Source organism: Octopus bimaculoides, chromosome 30 (assembly GCF_046866305.1).
Source record: "Octopus bimaculoides isolate indiv1 chromosome 30, ASM4686630v1, whole genome shotgun sequence".
Lineage (NCBI taxonomy): Eukaryota > Metazoa > Mollusca > Cephalopoda > Octopoda > Octopodidae > Octopus > Octopus bimaculoides.
The window spans coordinates 12,509,123-12,529,395 of record NC_142957.1 but is presented as its reverse complement, the minus strand read 5'-3'; the positions used below and the strand labels follow the sequence as shown (position 1 = coordinate 12,529,395).

The 20,273-nt window shown below is 44.8% G+C and overlaps 1 protein-coding gene across 1 annotated transcript in view; it reads right to left on the bottom strand.

Annotated features, from left to right (window-relative positions):
- Nucleotides 1-2,835: 2,835 nt before the first annotated feature.
- The window catches only part of LOC106869467 (uncharacterized), a 37,490-nt gene continuing 20,052 nt past the window's right edge, over nt 2,836-20,273 (bottom strand). Inside the window, exons 17-31 of the mRNA XM_089346137.1 lie at nt 20,081-20,214; nt 19,283-19,418; nt 18,529-18,686; nt 17,578-17,737; nt 16,848-16,979; nt 15,849-16,025; nt 15,095-15,202; nt 14,505-14,633; nt 13,774-13,956; nt 12,798-12,899; nt 8,983-9,090; nt 8,252-8,352; nt 7,321-7,387; nt 6,375-6,481; nt 2,836-4,337 (exon numbers count right to left, since the gene is read on the bottom strand). Coding sequence (XP_089202263.1) covers nt 3,476-4,337; nt 6,375-6,481; nt 7,321-7,387; nt 8,252-8,352; nt 8,983-9,090; nt 12,798-12,899; nt 13,774-13,956; nt 14,505-14,633; nt 15,095-15,202; nt 15,849-16,025; nt 16,848-16,979; nt 17,578-17,737; nt 18,529-18,686; nt 19,283-19,418; nt 20,081-20,214 — 2,664 coding nt within the window. The 3' untranslated portion in view covers nt 2,836-3,475. The remainder of the gene's footprint in view (nt 4,338-6,374; nt 6,482-7,320; nt 7,388-8,251; nt 8,353-8,982; nt 9,091-12,797; nt 12,900-13,773; nt 13,957-14,504; nt 14,634-15,094; nt 15,203-15,848; nt 16,026-16,847; nt 16,980-17,577; nt 17,738-18,528; nt 18,687-19,282; nt 19,419-20,080; nt 20,215-20,273) is intronic.

The following is a 20,273-nucleotide window of genomic DNA, read 5'->3' as shown; positions in this document are numbered from 1 at the left end:
TGTTATAGTTAATACACATGAAATGATAACAGAAACCATACATATATCGTTGCTATTATGCAAAAGTGTCGCAAGTCCAAAAATATGCTTTTTCAGAAAACGAAAAAATAGTTTCGCCATTCCGTAGCAAAACCGTTGTTTCTACACTGTGATAATTTCTCGTATCTTGACATATGAAGCAACTGGAGATACGATGGTTTGACCAAAAGAGCCGGCTATTGCAAGCAAAAATAAATATTGGGGAAAAGAAAAAAAACGCATCTGGCCAAATTTGGACATACGACAGTTTAACATAATAGCAATGATAATTTTTTCTATCCTGGAACACCGAATGCTAATTATTACTATTATTATTATTATTATTATTATTACTATTATTATTACAAGAAGAAGAAGGAGAAGAAGAAGAAGAAGAAGAACATACATATAGGCGTAGGAGTGGCTGTGTGGTAAGTAGCTTGCTTACCGACCACATCGTTCTGGGTTCAGTCCCACTGCGTGGCACCTTGGGCAAGTGTCTTCTACTATAGCCTCGGGCCGACCAAAGCCTTGTGAGTGGATTTGGTAGACGGAAACTGAAAGAAGCCTGTCGTATATATGTATATATATATGTATGTGTTTGTCCCCCCAACATCGCTTGACAACCGAATGCTGGTGTGTTTATGTCCCTGTAACTTAGCAGTTCGGCAAAAGAGACCGATAGAATAAGTACTAGGCTTCTAAAGAATAAGTCCTGGGGTCGATTTGCTCGTCTAAAGGTGGTGCTCCAGCATGGCCACAGTCAAAAGACTGAAACAAGTAAACGAGTAAAAGAGTATATAATTCTCCCCATCACACAATTGCTATCCGCATTATTAGAGGGGAGAATAAGGGAGAGAACTCCTACTAGTTATAACTTTAAGGGAGATAACTTTTTTTAAGGTGGATAACTCTTCCACTGTTTTTGTTGAGCCTAGGAAGTCATGCGCAATTTTTCAATTCCTGTGCAGGCGCAATGGCCCAGTGGTTAGGGCAGCGAACTCGCGGTCATAGGATCGCGGTTTCGATTCCCAGACCGTGCGTTGTGAGTGTTTATTGAGCGAAAACACCTAAAGCTCCACGAGGCTCTGGCAGGGGGATGGTGGCGAACCCTGCTGTACTCCTTCGCCCCAACTTTCCCTCATTCTTACTTCCTGTTTCTGTTGTGCCTGTAATTCAAAGGGTCAGCCTTGTCACACTGTGTCACGCTGAATATCCCCCCGAGAACTACGTTAAGGGTACACGTGTCTGTGGAGTGTTCAGCCACTTGCACGTTAATTTCACGAGCAGGCTGTTCCGTTGATCGTCGGATCAACTGGAACCCTTGACGTCATAAGCGATGGAGTGCCAACAACAACAATTTTTCAATTCCACTCCCTTATTATAAGTCAATTGGTTCAATATCCAACTAATTAATCGATTGTTTTGTTTTTTGTTTCCTTCAACCAAATCCACTCATTTCTAATACGTTCTTTTGATTGGTGCTTAAGACACTGTGGCTCCAATTCCTATAGTTTTGCCAGAGGTCGACGTTAATCGAACACAACTATAGCCATGACCATCCTGTTTTGTACTCCAGTAGCGTATTTAGACAAAAATAATCGAAAGTGTTGTTTAGCTCCAGTTCGATTCTGATTAGGATTTTACCAAAAAACCGTTTCAGCAGTGACCATCATGCCTCTCTGTTTCATAAATTTTGCCCAGAAACACATCACACAGTGTCCTTTTCATACGTTAGGTTTTGGTTTGAAGAATACTTGGCTGCTATTTTTAGCAAATCTAGTTACTATATAGAAGTCTCACAGGCGATAAGGGTATAATTTAAGAAATATTTAGCTACTATTTAGCTAAGTAGGCGCAGGAGTGGCTGTGCGGTAAGTAGCTTGCTTACCAACCACATGGTTCCGGGTTCAGTCCCCCCGCGAGGCATTCTTTAGAAGCCTAGTACTTATTCTATCGGTCTCTTTTGCCGAACCGCTAAGTTACGGGGACGTAAACACACCAGCATCAGTTGTCAAGCGATGTTGGGGGGGGGGTCAAACACAGACACACAAACACATACATATATATATATATATATATATATACATATATACGACGGGCTTCTTTCAGTTTCCGTCTACCAAATCCACTCACAAGGCTTTGGTCGGCCCGAGGCTATAGTAGAAGACACTTGCCCAAGGTGCCACACATCTTTAATCAGATTGAGGTAATTATCAACCCATGCCAGCACGTAAAACAAACATTATATATCTATGATGATGATGATGATGATGATGACGACAACAATACCAAAAACTGGCACAGTTAGATATAATCAACCATATCCCTGGAAGCCATACCCCAGGATGGTCGGTGACAAATCCAATGGCTAAAACCAGCAAAAGAACAAAAAATACATTTTTTTTTTCTTTTTTTACAATAATCAATTATCTTTATTCAATGCTTGCTTTTTTTTTTTTTATTCTTTCGTATTTCTTGTTTAATTTATCAGCTTTTTTATCACACACACAGATGTGTGTGTGCATGTGCATGCATGCGTGTTGTTGTTGTTATTGTTGTTGTGGTTTTTGTTGTATTTTAAATAAAATTCAGCAGAGAAAAAAGTACTGTTTTATTTTGTACAGGAATGTATAGAGCAATTGTCAGTGGATATGTTGGTGGTTATTATTTAACCCTAGGCGATCCCAGGGGGACAAGTGGACCCATGATCAAAGTCATTCCAACCATAAGTAAACCATCTTATTTTGTTTTTGTGTTGTTTTTTTTTTCAGTTATTGTGTATTTTGGACGACATGGTCCAATGTATCCATTATGTTTTTTTTTGTTTGTTTTATTTCATTTTATTTACATTTTTACTTTTAGTAATACGGTCAGGTGGGATTTAAAGGAGATTTAGCTGTTGTTTCTGGAAGATCAAGCAATCACGAATGCTCCTGGTGCTATCATTTTTGACGAGCCAATCCAGGCAGGTTGTCCTGTAGATGCTGCAGCCAAAGACATCCCAGTAACATCTTTGGTGTTCCCAGTTCAAATCTCAATGGGATACATCTACCTTGCAGTCCTTACAAAAGGAGTGGATCTTCAATTAAGAACCAGTTATATTCTGGTGGGGAAAAATGATGGGAGGTGGGGGGGACTCATTTAATTCAACATCAGCTATGTTGTGGTTATGGGGTCAGTCTGCTAAAGTACCAGTCACTGGGCTCACAATAATGAAGTAGTGAGTTCAATTCCCGCACTGTGCCGTGCGCTGTGTTATCTTGAGCAAGACACTTTATTTCATATTGCTCCAGTTCACTCATCTGCATGTTGAAGGAGATTTGGCTGCAATTTCTAGCGGGGCAGACAGTCCCCTCACTGGCTTGTTGCAAGTTACTCCAGACATACTGACTTTACTACAATCCCTTTCACACACACAGACACACACACACACTCCGACAAGCCAACCAGCCAATCACACGGTCTGTTGCACACACTGCGGACACGCTAAAGGTACTGTTGCAAGCTTGCTGTAGCAGTCAGCGAGGAGTGCAGCTGTGCGTGGAAGACGCTTGTCCTTAGCGACTGCGTGGCCCAAGTTGACCAGCACGTCGTTCTTGAAAGACGGCTCCAAGAAGTGATGGCCACACGTGAACGCAACGACTTTGAGCGACTCCGCCACTGCCTGCTTCGTCGTCGCGACGACTGCGCCGCCTCCGCCACTCTTGCTGCTGTAGACGCTGCCGTTGCTGCTGCTACTCCCCATGGTGGGGCTGTAATTATGCGAGAGGCGCCGCGCCTTCATCATCGCAGCAGCAACGCTGCTGCTGTTGTTGCTACTGCTGCTGTCGTCATTACAGCTGCTGTTGCTGTTGCTGCTGCTGGTCCCTCCAGATATTGAAAGGGGCCCAGAGAGGGCCAACAGGTGCTGGATGTGCGGCTGAGACAGAGTCACATAGCTGTGCGTGTCGGACATCTTGCAAACATTGCGCACAATGTCAGCCCACAACCGGGCATATGGCACCGACTTGTCGGTGCCCGCAATGCCCAGGGACGTCGAAGTTTGGCTGTAATTGCTGAAGCATTGCACCATCTGCTTGACCACTGACACCATCTTGTGGCGCACAGACTGAGAGCTCTTCCTGACACCCGGCTGCAGTGGTGGTGGTGGTGCCTGTTGTTGTTGTTGTATGTCTGTGTTGATTTGTTCTATGATGTTAGCTACGATCTTGAGAAGGTAAGCAGGGGAGAAGAGCTGACGGAAGGCAGAAGGAGTTGGGCCCATGGCGGCACTGCTGACCGCTGCTATTGATTGGTCAGCACTCACACCATCTTCCCTACAATAAAAAATAAAGCCAATCAATTAGCTGACCAGTCACTCTCTCCTTCACTCACTCAAGTGACCAATCACTCACTCACTCAACTGCCCAATCACTCACTCACTCAACTGCCCAATCACTCACTCACTCAACTGCCCGATCACTCACTCACGCAACTGACCAATCACTCACTCACTCCATCATTCAGTCAGTAGGACAATCATTCACTAGACCTTCACTCAGTCAGATGACGGATCACTCTACCCTCACTGAGTCAGGTCTCTACTCACGCCACCCTTGTTCAGCTGACCAATCACTCATTCAACCCACATTCACTCCACCCTTACTCACTCAGCTGACCAATCACTCATTCAAACCTTGCTCACAGCTGACCAATCACTCACTATGCAGGCAAATCACTTGAACCTCATTTTCAACTGACCAGTTACTCACTCCATGCTCACTCAGCTAGCAGGCAAATCACTTGACTTTCCCTCGGTCAGCAGGCCAGTCACTCACTCTACGTCCACCCAATTCGCAGGCCAGTCACTCTACCCTCACTGATGAATCAAGTGTCATCTCACCCCATCTCCAACTGACCAATCACTCATTCGACCCTCACTCATTCCACGCTCACTCAGCCAGCAGGCAAATCACTCGAACCTCACGGTCTACAAGCAAGTCACTCACTCCATTTTCACTTGGTTAGCAAGCCAGTCACTCACTTCACCCTTACTCACTCACCTGATTACTCATTCACTCCATCTTCACTCAAGAAGCTGACAGACAACAACCATTCAATCTTGGAAGTGTAGAGCAGACCAGTGAGTAAAGATGAGTGGAGTCAAGAAAGCAGCATGAGTAATATAAGCTCAGGACTACAAATGAGTGAAATGAGTGGAGGCTTGTGAGTGGAGGTTTGCATGTACATGCCAATGAGTGCAGGATACTTAAAGACAAGCTGGTGAGAGTAGATTAACAAGTGGACTGATTAATGCAGGGCTATTAGCACAGGCTAACGAGTGCAGGCTAAGAAGCAGAGACATTGAGTGCAGGCTAACAAGGAGAGACTGAGTGCAGGCCAACAAGCAGAGACATTGAGTGCAGGCTAACAAGGAGAGGCTGAGTGCAGGCCAACAAGCAGAGACATTGAGTGCAGGCTAACAAGGAGAGGCTGAGTGCAGGCCAACAAGCAGAGACATTGAGTGCAGGCTAACAAGGAGAGGCTGAGTGCAGGCCAACAAGCAGAGACATTGAGTGCAGGCTAACAAGGAGAGACTGAGTGCAGGCCAACAAGGAGAGACTGAGTGCAGGTCAACAAGCAGAAGCAATGAGTGAAGGCTAACAAACAGAAGCAGCAAGCAACACAGATTTAAGAGAGCAGTCTGATGAGTGGAATGTAATGAGTGCAGGCTAATGAGTTCAGGATAACAAGCACGGGCTAATGAGTGCAGGCTAACAAGCGCAGGCTAACGAGCACAGGTTAATGAATGCAAGCTAACGAGCACAAGTCAACAAGTGCAAGCTAATGAGCACAAGTTGAGTGCATGCTAACGAGCACTAATTAACGAGTGCATGCTAATGAGCACAGGTTAATGAATGCAAGCTAACGAGCACAAGTTAACGAGTGCAAGTGAACGAGCACAAGTTAACGAGCACAGTTTAATGAGTGCAAGCTAACGAACACAAGTTAATGAGTGCAAGCTAACGAACACAGGTAAATGAGTACAGGTTAACGAATGCAAGCTAACGTGCACAAGTTGAGTGCATGCCAACGAACACAAGTTAACGAGTGCAAGCGAACGAGCACAAGTCAACGAGCACAGTTTAATGAGTGCAAGCTAACGACCACAGGTTAATGAGTGCAAGCTAACGAACGCAAGGTAACGAGTACGGGGTAACGAACACAAGGTAACAAACATAGGCTAATGAGTGCAAACGAGTCAGCAGAGAAAAGATCATGTTAGTGTTAGCTACTAATTGTAAACATGCAATTTACTAACGAAGCAAATGGCCGAGTTAGAAGAGGTGAGCGAAAGAGCAACAAATCTTTACCTTAGCAGCAGAAGACCAAGATTGGGAGCAAAATCATCAAAATATTGGTCAAAGAACCTTTCTAAGGCATCGGATGGTAATGAATGTCTCCTCCAGAAGGTCAGGATCTGTAGAAATAGAGGTCATTCAGGGATTAGACATAGCGTCAGAGATTAATAATGGTATTATTCTTTTGTTCTTTTACTGGTTTCAGGCATTCAAGTCATGCCTTTCTTTGTTGCTTTACAGGTTATTAATAACAGTTTTGAAAGTTACTAAATCTGGATTATGTTATCATGATAATACTCTGATATCCCAACCCATAGAATAAGAATTAGGAGCCAAAAGCATCTCCCAATTGGGAAGTCAAACATCTCAACCCTAAAACAGGAATTGGGTGCTATTTTTTGACTTGCCCTGTATGTATATATTATAAAATGAATTCAAAATAAAAGAAGATAACACAAGATGGATAAGTTTTAACAAATGTTATAGGAGTTGAATGTTTAAAAGAAAGGAAAAGAGTCTTGATACTTCGGGCACTAGTCCTTCATCATAAGAAAAATATGTAAGAGTAAAATAAAGGAGAGAATGTCTACATTCTACATTTCTATGCCTGCATGGATCATACAGGAGTAAGTCAGTGCAGAATCTTCTGTGATTGGATGCCCTTCCTGTTGCCAACTATCATCTGTTTCCAAGTGAAGGAATAAATTCCTAGTGCATTGAATAATAAACAGACCAGATATGGTTGTGCAGAGAACAGGCAAAAAACACCATCAAATGAAGGAGTCTTTTGCTTCTAGAGACCGCACAACGTATCAAAACATTTCAAGAACCACGAATTTACTTTCATGGTACAGTACAAGCAAACAACACCATTTGCTTCCAGTGTCGTTGTTCTATCAGTGGAAATGTGTGTAGAAATACAAACTCAGACACACAGGGAAAGAATGATGTGACTTACCTGTAGTAAGGCAAACTGGAGACAACCATCTCTGTGGACAGATGACATTTCTTGGTTGAGGAGACGGCTGCAATAGGAAGTTGACACGTGAATGGTAAGCTGGGGTATAAAGCGTTGTTGTGGAGTGCTATGAGCTATGAGGTGATGTGAAATGGAGCGGTGTGGTGTGGTGTGGTGTGGTGTGGTGCGGTGTGGTGTGGTGTGGTGTGGTGTGGTGTGGTGCAGTGCGGTGTGGTGTGGTGTGGTGTGTGAATGAAGCAGTATGGAGTGTTGTGGTGCATTGCAGAAAAGAGTTAGCGTGGACTGGAGCGTTATAGAGAGTTATGCTGAGACATGGAACAGAGTGGCACAGGGAGCAGAACAGTGTGAAATATGGAGTAGAACAGGGTGACACATGACACGGCCCAGGGTGGCACATGGAGTGTTGAGTTGTGGAATGGTAACACTCCACCAGACACACAATTCCTCACTCCACTACACCTACACACACACTACACCACACCACACACACACATGCCACCAAACACACTGTCACACATACACCACCACCACCACCACCACCACCACCACCACCACCACCACCACACACATTCCACACACATACACTCCACGCATCACATACTTCCACCACATACATACACTCCACCACACACACACACTACTACCACCACACATTCCACACTCCATGCACTACACACACCACCACTACCGCCACACACTCCACCACACAAAACACAAAGCCAAGACACACACAACCACAAACACCAATAATATGCACACGAGCACGCAGTAATACTGCATAGACACATGCATCTCAGCACACACACACACAGACGCATGCACACTTACAAAGCAACAGAACTACACATGTGACACTGCATATAGACATGCAACACACACACACAGTACTGTGTATTGAATAAATACATACCTGATATAGAAGTCAAGAACTTGGATGGACAGGGGAAGTAGAAGGTCTTGCTCAAGGTTAACAACGGTTTCACTGATCAACATCAAATGGAAGCCCAGAGCCTGTAAATGGATCATCACATAGTGTTACCAAGGTAACAATGACATACATCCCTCTCTCTCTGATATATATATATATACCATCATCTGGAACCATATATATGGAACCCTATATGAATCTGGAACCATGTGGTTGGGAAGCAAGCTTCTTACCATATAGCCACGCCTACACCTATATATATATATATGTATATATATATATATATATATATATATATATATATATATATATATATATATATATACACACACACACAAAATGCATATGTATGATGTACAGAAATATATGTATATATACAAACATATATGTATACATGCACACATATATGCAACTATGTATGTACACATACAGTCACAAACAAGTGAACATATATACCCACAGACAAACAATGGCCTTCTTTCAGTTTCCATCTACCAAATCCACTCACAAGGCTTTGGTCAACCCAAGGCTATGTTAGAAGACACTTGCCCAAGGTGCAATCCAGTGGTGGGGACTGAACTCGGAACCATACGGCTGGGTTGCAAAGCAGACTGTTTAACCACACGGCCACGCCTGCACCGATACAGCCATTTACACACACACACACACACACACACACAGAAACAGAGACCTGTTGCTGGCTCCTAACTGACCTGAGAGAACTGTTTCATGTGTAGAGTGATAGTGATAGCCATCTTCCAGTCAGCCTGGTGGAGACATTTCTGTAGCAACTTCAGTGGTGGGCACCAATCTGGAATGTACTGAAATAACAAAAGAAAAAAAACAGATAAAGGTGGGTTAATGGTGGTGATAATGGTGATGATGATAATGGTGGTGGTGGTGATAGTGGTGGTGGCGGTGATGATGATGATAATGGTGCTGATGTTAGTGGTGGTAGTAATGGCGGAGGTGGCAATGGTGGTAGTTGTGGTGGTTATGATAGTGGTAGGTTCAATTCTGGTGCTTCTGGTCATGGTGTCAGTGGTCGTCATCAATGGCGACCATCAGTGGTTGCCATTGATGATGGTAGTAGTCGTAGTGGTGGTGGTAGCAGTCGTAGTGGTGGTGGTAGCAGTCGTAGTGGTGGTGGTAGTAGTCGTAGCGGTGGTGGTAGTAGTCGTAGCGGTGGTGGTAGAAGTCGTAGCGGTGGTGGTAGCAGTCGTAGTGGTGGTGGTAGCAGTCGTAGTGGTGGTGGTAGCAGTCGTAGTGGTGGTGGTAGCAGTCGTAGTGGTGGTGGTAGTAGTCGTAGTGGTGGTGGTAGTAGTCGTAGTGGTGGTGGTAGTAGTCGTAGCGGTGGTGGTAGTAGTCGTAACGGTGGTGGTGGTGGTGGTGTCGTTACCACGGTCATGGTTGTGATGAAGATTGTGGTGGTGGTGGTGGTGGTCAGGATTGCAGTGGTCATCATCAACATCATAGCAGTGGTGACTGTTGTAGTAGTTGCACTGACAGTGGTAGTCGTGGTCATGGTTGTGGTAAAGATTGTGGTGGTCCAGGGGCCAAGAATGCCAGAAGTCTCGACTGCCATAGCCTCGACCAATCCCTTAATCTCTGCCCTAATAGCAATGAGCAGGGATTTGGTCCAGGGGCCAAGAATGCCAGAGGTCTCCACTGCCATAGTCTCAACCAATACCTTTATCTCTGCCCCAATAGCAATGAGCAGGGATTTGGTCCAGGGGCCAAGAATGCCAGAGGTCTCCACTGCCATAGGCTCAACCAATACCTTTATCTCTGCCCCAATAGCAATGAGCAGGGATTTGGTCCAGGGGCCAAGAATGGCAGAGGTCTCCACTGCCATAGTCTCAACCAATACCTTTATCTCTGCCCCAATAGCAATGAGCAGGGATTTGGTCCAGGGGCCAAGAATGCCAGAGGTCTCCACTGCCATAGGCTCAACCAATACCTTTATCTCTGCCCCAATAGCAATGAGCAGGGATTTGGTCCAGGGGCCAAGAATGGCAGAGGTCTCCACTGCCATAGTCTCAACCAATACCTTTATCTCTGCCCCAATAGCAATGAGCAGGGATTTGGTCCAGGGGCCGAGAATGCCAGAGGTCTCCACTGCCATAGTCTCAACCAATACCTTTATCTCTGCCCCAATAGCAATGAGCAGGGATATGGTCCAGGGGCCAAGAATGCCAGAGGTCTCCACTGCCATAGTCTCAACCAATACCTTTATCTCTGCCCCAATAGCAATGAGCAGGGATTTGGTCCAGGGGCCAAGAATGCCAGAGGTCTCCACTGCCATAGTCTCAACCAATACCTTTATCTCTGCCCCAATAGCAATGAGCAGGGATTTGGTCCAGGGGCCAAGAATGGCAGAGGTCTCCACTGCCATAGTCTCAACCAATACCTTTATCTCTGCCCCAATAGCAATGAGCAGGGATTTGGTCCAGGGGCCGAGAATGCCAGAGGTCTCCACTGCCATAGTCTCAACCAATACCTTTATCTCTGCCCCAATAGCAATGAGCAGGGATATGGTCCAGGGGCCAAGAATGCCAGAGGTCTCCACTGCCATAGTCTCAACCAATACCTTTATCTCTGCCCCAATAGCAATGAGCAGGGATTTGGTCCAGGGGCCAAGAATGCCAGAGGTCTCCACTGCCATAGTCTCAACCAATACCTTTATCTCTGCCCCAATAGCAATGAGCAGGGATTTGGTCCAGGGGCCAAGAATGGCAGAGGTCTCCACTGCCATAGTCTCAACCAATACCTTTATCTCTGCCCCAATAGCAATGAGCAGGGATTTGGTCCAGGGGCCGAGAATGCCAGAGGTCTCCACTGCCATAGTCTCAACCAATACCTTTATCTCTGCCCCAATAGCAATGAGCAGGGATTTGGTCCAGGGGCCAAGAATGCCAGAGGTCTCCACTGCCATAGTCTCAACCAATACCTTTATCTCTGCCCTAATAGCAATGAGCAGGGATTTGGTCCAGGGGCCAAGAATGCCAGAGGTCTCCACTGCCATAGTCTCAACCAATACCTTAATCTCTGCCCCAATAGCAATGAGCAGGGATATGGTCCAGGGGCCAAGAATGCCAGAGGTCTCCACTGCCATAGTCTCAACCAATACCTTTATCTCTGCCCCAATAGCAATGAGCAGGGATTTGGTCCAGGGGCCAAGAATGCCAGAGGTCTCCACTGCCATAGTCTCAACCAATACCTTTATCTCTGCCCCAATAGCAATGAGCAGGGATTTGGTCCAGGGGCCAAGAATGCCAGAGGTCTCCACTGCCATAGGCTCGACCAATACCTTTATCTCTGCCCCAATAGCAATGAGCAGGGATTTGGTCCAGGGGCCAAGAATGCCAGAGGTCTCCACTGCCATAGTCTCAACCAATACCTTTATCTCTGCCCCAATAGCAATGAGCAGGGATTTGGTCCAGGGGCCAAGAATGCCAGAGGTCTCCACTGCCATAGGCTCGACCAATACCTTTATCTCTGCCCCAATAGCAATGAGCAGGGATTTGGTCCAGGGGCCAAGAATGCCAGAGGTCTCCACTGCCATAGTCTCAACCAATACCTTTATCTCTGCCCCAATAGCAATGAGCAGGGATTTGGTCCAGGGGCCAAGAATGCCAGAGGTCTCCACTGCCATAGTCTCGACCAATACCTTAATCTCTGCCCCAATAGCAATGAGCAGGGATTTGGTCCAGGGGCCAAGAATGCCAGAGGTCTCCACTGCCATAGGCTCAACCAATACCTTTATCTCTGCCCCAATAGCAATGAGCAGGGATATGGTCCAGGGGCCAAGAATGCCAGAGGTCTCCACTGCCATAGTGTCAACCAATACCTTTATCTCTGCCCCAATAGCAATGAGTAGGGATTTGGTCCAGGGGCCAAGAATGCCAGAGGTCTCCACTGCCATAGGCTCAACCAATACCTTTATCTCTGCCCCAATAGCAATGAGCAGGGATTTGGTCCAGGGGCCAAGAATGCCAGAGGTCTCCACTGCCATAGTCTCAACCAATACCTTTATCTCTGCCCCAATAGCAATGAGCAGGGATTTGGTCCAGGGGCCAAGAATGCCAGAGGTCTCCACTGCCATAGGCTCAACCAATACCTTTATCTCTGCCCCAATAGCAATGAGCAGGGATTTGGTCCAGGGGCCGAGAATGCCAGAGGTCTCCACTGCCATAGTCTCAACCAATACCTTTATCTCTGCCCCAATAGCAATGAGCAGGGATATGGTCCAGGGGCCAAGAATGCCAGAGGTCTCCACTGCCATAGGCTCAACCAATACCTTTATCTCTGCCCTAATAGCAATGAGCAGGGATTTGGTCCCGGGGACGAGAATGCTAGAGGTCTCCACTGCCATAGGCTCGACCATAAACCTGTCGGAGAGTGACTGATACCTTAATCTCTGCCCCAGGGGCCGAGAACGCCGGAGGTCTCCACCCCAACAGGCCCAACCATAAACCTGTCTGAGAAGATGTGAAGGTAAGAAAAAGAGAAAGAAGCGAAAACTTACCCGCAGTAATACAGGCACCACCTGTCTCCCATACCTGAGTAGTCCGACGGAGGACAGGTCTGGGATCTTAATTTGGGACATTTGGTAAAAGTCTTCAGAATCCTGAAAACATAACGATAAAATAGTCAATGTAATTACAGTATTACAACTACAACCACACCATGCAATAACAGGCACCACTAAGCTACTACAACCAACACACTATTCTTGCCAGCACTAGTAGCCACACTACTAAATTCTCCACCACTACAGCCACGATTTTCATAGTAGCCATCAACCACCACCATACTAGCACCTACATCACTGCATCTAGTACACCACTACTATGCTGCTGCCACTGATAGCACTACAGCTACTATCACTACCACCTCTACTACATCCACCATACCACTACCCACAACCACCTGCACAACCAAAGCCACTACACCACAACATCTACAACACCACTGATACCTCGACAGCTACTAACACTACTACCTCTACGTCTATCATACCACTACCACACCACTACAGCAACTGCCACTTCACCACAATAGTTACCAACGCCACAATACTAGCACCCACACCACTGCAATGTCACCACTGATATCACTACAGCTACTACTACTACTGCTACATCCATCATACCACTACCACAAAAGTTACCAACATTGTCATACTAGCACTCACACCACTGCATCTACCATACCACTGCTATGCCATCACTGATACACTACCACCTCTACCCCTAACATACCCTTACCACACCATCACCCATACAACTAGAGCCATTGCCACCACACCACAAGTCACCAACACCACCTACACTATTGCAGCCATCACCTAAAGCACTACCCCCACAGCCACCATTCCAATTGTGACCACCACCACCACTCACTAGTACAGCCACCACCATCACCAACACCACCACTCACACGCTACCGCATCCACCATCTCTATCTTATCATAAATACAATAAATTGGTAGATCAACTTACAAAGAGTGCTCCGTTACTACTGTGGTCATGTGATACATATAGGGTCCCACCTTTTGCTGACGGCACCCCAGGGAGGAGTATAGGGACACGCACGTGGGTGGCATTGCCTTGCTGGACGTCGTCTCGATTTAGAATGGCCTTTGGTCTCACACGGACGCCTTTCTCCTTTATGAGATGTAGGAGCTGGAGAGAGAGAGAGAGAGAGAGAGAGAGAGAGAGAGAGAGAGATAGAAAAGAATTAATGGATGGACAGACACACAGACATATGATAGGGTGTTCAGCAAAACCTACTCTTGCAAACATTTCTGCATTATGATTCTGGATAGAGGTGAGGACCAGGCTAGTGTTAGGAACATAAATTGTGACTAAGGTTAGATGGAAGATTTTAATTCAGAACTTTTGAAAACAAGACATTTGTACTACAGAGCCAAAAGCAGTTTCAACCAGGTTGGTATCAAAAGGATTAAAATCATCATGGTGACTTTAACCCTTTTGTTACCATATTTCTGTTGAGATGCTCTGTGTTTCTTTCAATTAATTTTAAATATAGCAAAGAATTTAGTAAAGTAACTTAGTTATCATTAAACTAGTGTTAGGAACATAAATTGTGACTAAGGTTTGGTGGAAGATTTTAATTCAAAACTTATGGAAACAAGACATTAGTAGTACAGAGCCAGAGCTAGTTTTAGCCAGGTTGGTATCAAAAGGGTTAAATAATGTCAATAACTCACCTGTCCAGTGTCATTCCGTCCCCATCCCCAAACCTCTCCATCGCTGTTCAGTGCCACATTGAAGTCTGAGCCACTGTAGACGTGTGAGATGTGGACATCACTGATAGCCGTCACTTGGGTTGGAAATGACTGTTGAAGGGAAAATACAGAGAAAAATACAACTTTAGACGGCGTGTCTATGCATGTGTGTATGTGTGTGTGTGTGTGTGTGCAACAATACCTACTGCATTTGACCCTTTAGCATATAAACTGGTCATATTCGGCCAAAATCATAATCATCATCATCATCGTTTAACGTCCGCTTTCCATGCTAGCATGGGTTGGGCGATTTGACTGAGGACTGGCAAGCCAGAAGGCTACACCAGGCTCCAATCTGTGGTTGGAAAGCAAACTTCTTACCACACAGTCACGCCTGTATATATATTATATATACATATGATCACGTCTGGCTCTTAAAGCCCCATGACCACTACTTCTGGATAAAGGAACCTCATATTACGAGTGAGGGGTGTCAACAGTCCCCTTTCACAATACTTTATGAAATTAGAAGAGGAAGAAACAACAGAAGAGAAGAAGGGGTTTTAGCTTACAATGTTTTGGTAGGATACAAAGCCCAACTGTCCATCAGTATTTCGACCCCAAGTGTATACCACACCGTCTGAAGTAAGCAGGACAAAGTGGTAGCTACCACAGCTGACCTGAAATTAGCAAAAACAAAAAAAAAACACAGTTATAGAAAAGTTATAGTAAAATTTTATACACACACATAGACACAGACACAAATAGATCGTAATGGAAATCAAAGTTGGATATGGAATCTATTAAGAGAAAAGAACAAGTTAAACATGGATAGACAGATGGGTAAGCTAATAGACAGGTATGTAAATAGGTAAGTTAATAGACAGATTGGCAGGTAAACTCACAGGTAGAGAAGTAAACTCACAGGCAGGCAACAAAATTTCACAGACGCGCAACAAAATTTCAGATGGGCAACAAAATTTCACAGACAAGCAACAAAATTTCACAGACGGGCAACAAAATTTCACAGTTAGGCAACAAAATTTCACAGACGGGCAAATAGACAGAAGGGGATTATATGCCCAAGTGATGGGAAGCAGGAGTCTGAATTGAATGCTTGAATCATCAACATCAGTATCATCAACATCGGCATCATCAACACCAGCATCATCAACACCAGCATCAACACTACCAGCATCAACACCACCAGCATTATCATCATCAACACCATCATCATTAACAACAGCAGCATTATCACCATCATTAATACCAGCATCATCATCATCATCATTACCAATAGTATTAACCATTATAAAACAGCCATACCTGAACTATTTTGCCAAGAACGTTAGATGTATCGACCAGCAATGGAGAGAGATAGTCATCGCCGAAACCATCGGCAGCTTCCTGTCCGGGAGCACGACGGCTCATCTGCGCAGCATAGCGGATGATGTTCGGGTGGATACCCCAGCAGTAGACACTGCTATCTTGGGTGACAGCAACCTAAATGAGACAGGGACGAAAAGACAGATGAATTGAAATGACGAGACAAGTTTAGACATTCAATGAAGAACACATAAGACGAAGTGTTTGTGCTTTCAGCTGTTGTGTGTGTGTGTGTGTGTGTGTCCAGTGCCATTGCTTGAAAACCAGTGCAGCAAAAGAGAATGATATAATAAGCACCAGACTTTAAAAACAAAAAAAGAGAAATAAGTAGGCGCAGGAGTGGCTGTGTGGTAAGTAGCTTGCTTACCAACCACATGGTCCCGGGTTCAGTCCCACTGCGTGGCACCTTGGGCAAGTGTCTTCTACTATAGCCTCGGGCTGACCAAAGCCTTGTGAGTGGATTTGGTAGACGGAAACTGAAAGAAGCCCGTCGTATATATGTATATATATATATATATATATATATATATATATATATGTGTGTGTGTATGTGTGTGTGTGTGTATGTTTGTGTGTCTGTGTTTGTCCCCCCAACATCGCTTGACAGCCGATGCTGGCGTGTTTACGTCCCCATAACTTAGCGGTTCGGCAAAAGAGACCGATAGAATAAGAACTAGGCTTACAAAGAATAAGTCCTGAGGTCGATTTGCTCGACTAAAGGCGGTGCTCCAGCGTGGCCGCAGTCAAATGACTGAAACAAGTAAAAGAGAAATAAGTACTGGATTTAATTTGACGTAACCCATCAAAATGGTGCCCCAGCATGGCAACAATTCAATGACCAAAACAAGAAAAAGACAAAAGATGTGCAAAATAGAAAACACACATACATACACACACACACACACACAGACTACACATATGTACATTTATAATACTGACCGAGCTGAAGAAGTTAGCAGCAATATATGAGATCTTTTCTGGCAATGTTATATGACTTGGTACCGATTTCTTTTGCCTCTGGCCAAGTCCGAGCTGTCCAAAGTAGCCGCATCCGAAACTGTAGACATCTCCCTGGATAATGCAAAGAATGGAAATGAATCGTGGAAAATAGGAAAAGAAGAAAACTATAAGGGTTACACTGCCTTTTTAATTCACACTAGGTCTTTAACCATTGCTATGCCCCCCCCCCCCAGTAAAATTATTTGTTAATCGTGCACATTCTTCCTTTTAATAGTACGGCTGTTATATCATGAAAGTTTTGTCAGTTATTATGGTGACAACACTACCTATCTATCTAGCTATCTATCTTTCACGCACACTCTTGCTCTCTCATGCTGTACCCCATCTCTCTCATTGTATTTCTCTCGACAACAACAGCATCCAACATCACCACCACCACCACCACTGCAACCACTGCCATCACCAACATCGCTACCATCCTCAGCATCGCTACCCCCACCAACAACCCAACCATCGCCACCACCACTAACATCCCCCACCACCAACAACAACAACCCATCACCACCACCACAACCACCACTGACATCATCACCACTACCACAACCAACAACAGCAGCATCACCACCACCACCACCACTGCTACCACCAATATCACCATCACCAAGACTCTCCCCAGCTCTATCCTGTACAAAACAAAAGTAAAACTCACCTGTTGACTGAGTACCATTGTGTGCGCATAACCTGCAGCCAATTGTATTGTCCGGATCTCTTTGGCCGTAGGTAGACAGCTGATCAGCTTAGGGACGGACTGGTTTTCAGCATCACCGTGACCAAGCTGTCCGTGGACACCCCAACCCCATGTAAACACCCTAGAGTAGGGAATAACAAGAAACAGAAAAAAAGAAATTAGAATTAATCAGTCATTTCTAGGAAGGTGAACGAGAAAGTAATACAAATAAATATTGCTTTACTTCCTGACTGTTATATTGTTTTTTAAACATGGCAGTCACAAGGAATTAAAATTTGCTGCATTTCTGACAGTGGATTTGGTAGACGGAAACTGAAAGAAGCCCATCACACACACATCTGTGTCTGTGTGTCTGTGTGTATAAGTGTGTGTGCGTGTGTATGCGTGTGTGTGTATGCGTGTGTGTGAATGCATGTGTGTGTGTATGTCTGTGTGTGTGTATGTCTGTGTGTGTGTATGTTTGTGTGCATGTGTGTCTGTGTGTGTGTGTCTGTGTGCATGTGTGTCTGTGTGTGTGAGTGTGTGCCTGTGTGTATGTGTGTGCCTGTGTGTGTATGTGTCTCTGTGTGTCCATGTGTTTGCGTGTTTGTGTTTGTGAGTGTGTGTGTTTGCGCGTATTTGCACGTATTTGCGTGCGTGTGTTTGCACATGTGTGTTTGCGCGTGTTTGCATGTGTGTGTTTGTGTATGTTTGTCCCTTATCCCACGATCATCGCTTGACAACTGGTGTTAGCGTGTTTACACAACCCTGTAACTTAACAGTTCGGCAAAGAGACCGATAGGAAAAAGTACCAGAACTCGAAAAGTAAGTCCTGCGGTCAAATTGCTCGACAAAAACACTTCAAGGCAGTACTCCAGCATGGTCACAATCAAAAACGATAAAACAACAACAAGAACAAAAACAGCTACTCACTTGCCATCGTTGGTCAATGCAACTGAATGGTATTGTCCACAGACCAAACTGACACAACACTCTGAAGACAGACTCTCCACAAGCATCGGCCGAGTGTAGTAATGATGATAGGCGCCAACACCAACCTGACCATATTTGGAAGATCCCCAGCTGTATACCTGTAAAAGAGAATGATACCTTAATGACAGTAGCAAGAACATCAATAGTAAGCCAATGAGGGAGCTTCTGTGGTGGGGGGGGGGCATATGAAATGGCAGGTAAACGTCCTTCACAAGCACAGGTGTGTTTACTCAAACAATAACAAATTAAGACGAAGTAAAATCAAAGAAAAGCAGAAAAAATAGGCGCAGGGAGTGGCTGTGTGGTAAGTAGCTTGCTTACCAACCACATGGTTCCGGGTTCAGTCCCACTGCGTGGCACCCTTGAGCAAGTGTCTTCTACTATAGCCTCGGGCCGACCAAAGCCTTGTGAGTGGATTTGGTAGACGGAAACTGAAAAGAAGCCTGTCGTATATGTATATATATGTGTGTGTGTATGTGTGTTTGTCCCCCCAACATCGCTTGACAACCGATGCTGGTGTGTTTACGTCCCCGTAACTTAGCAGTTCGGCAAAAAGAAACCGATAGAATAAGTACCAGGCTTACAAAGAATAAGTCCTGGGGTTGATTTTCTCGACTAAAGGCGGTGCTCCAGCATGGCCGCAGTCAAATGACTGAAACAAGTAAAAGAGTAAAAGAGTAAAAGTCGTGCTTACCCCTTGAGAGCTGAGGGCTAAGATGTGTTCACCGCCACAGGTGACACTAGTCACACATATCTTCAACATGTGAAGGGTCTCCACACGGCTGACCGGCATCACAGTATCCTCAGATGTCAGGTCTCCATGGCCAAGACTATGAACATTAAAGAAAATAAAAGAGAAAATAAATAAACTACACACTGAGGATATGTCCCCACATATCTCCACCACCATTCTCTCTCTCCAGTCTTTCAGTTTTTCTAAGCCCTGTAAAAGAACTTGGAAGGTTGGGCCTCCAGCAAGGCCTTTCACGACACCTTTAAAGCCAGGAACATTTTACTACCCCCTCATATATATATCTACATTATTTACATTTGATGGATATTTGTCCTCATCTTGTTTGTTATTAACACAACATTTCAACTGATATACCTTCCAGCCTTCATCAGGTGTCTTGGGGAAATTTCGAACATGGGTTCTCATTCCTACAGTATTTTTTGATGTTACTATGATTATTATTATTATTATTATTATTATTCAAGTTACAGCATGGGTGAGATATGTTTGGCAGCTTTTATGGCTGGTTGCCCTTCCTAACACCAAACACTTTACAGAGTGGACTGGGTGCTTTTACACAGCACTGGCACAGGTGTTTTTTACATGGCATCAATACTTTAAAAAAAGCTATCGCAGCACATTTTGTGGCCTGACGCTTAACCCCATGCTCTACTGTTAACAATAAAATGAAGGTAGAGATCTTTAACCATCACAGATATGGCAGCACCAAAATTGCAAGAATTTTCAAGAGTTACTTACCAACCAGAGTTGGACTTTCCCCAGGTGTAGAGGTCACCGTTGCGCACCATGGCGACATAACCATTCCCGCATCCAATAAAAGACGGCTGAAGTGACAGGAAGGATTCGGATTTTGTGGCCATCTCTTCTGCAAACTGAAATGTTTAGAAAGACAACGTAATAAAAAAATGTAGTCACATACTATCTCCCACAC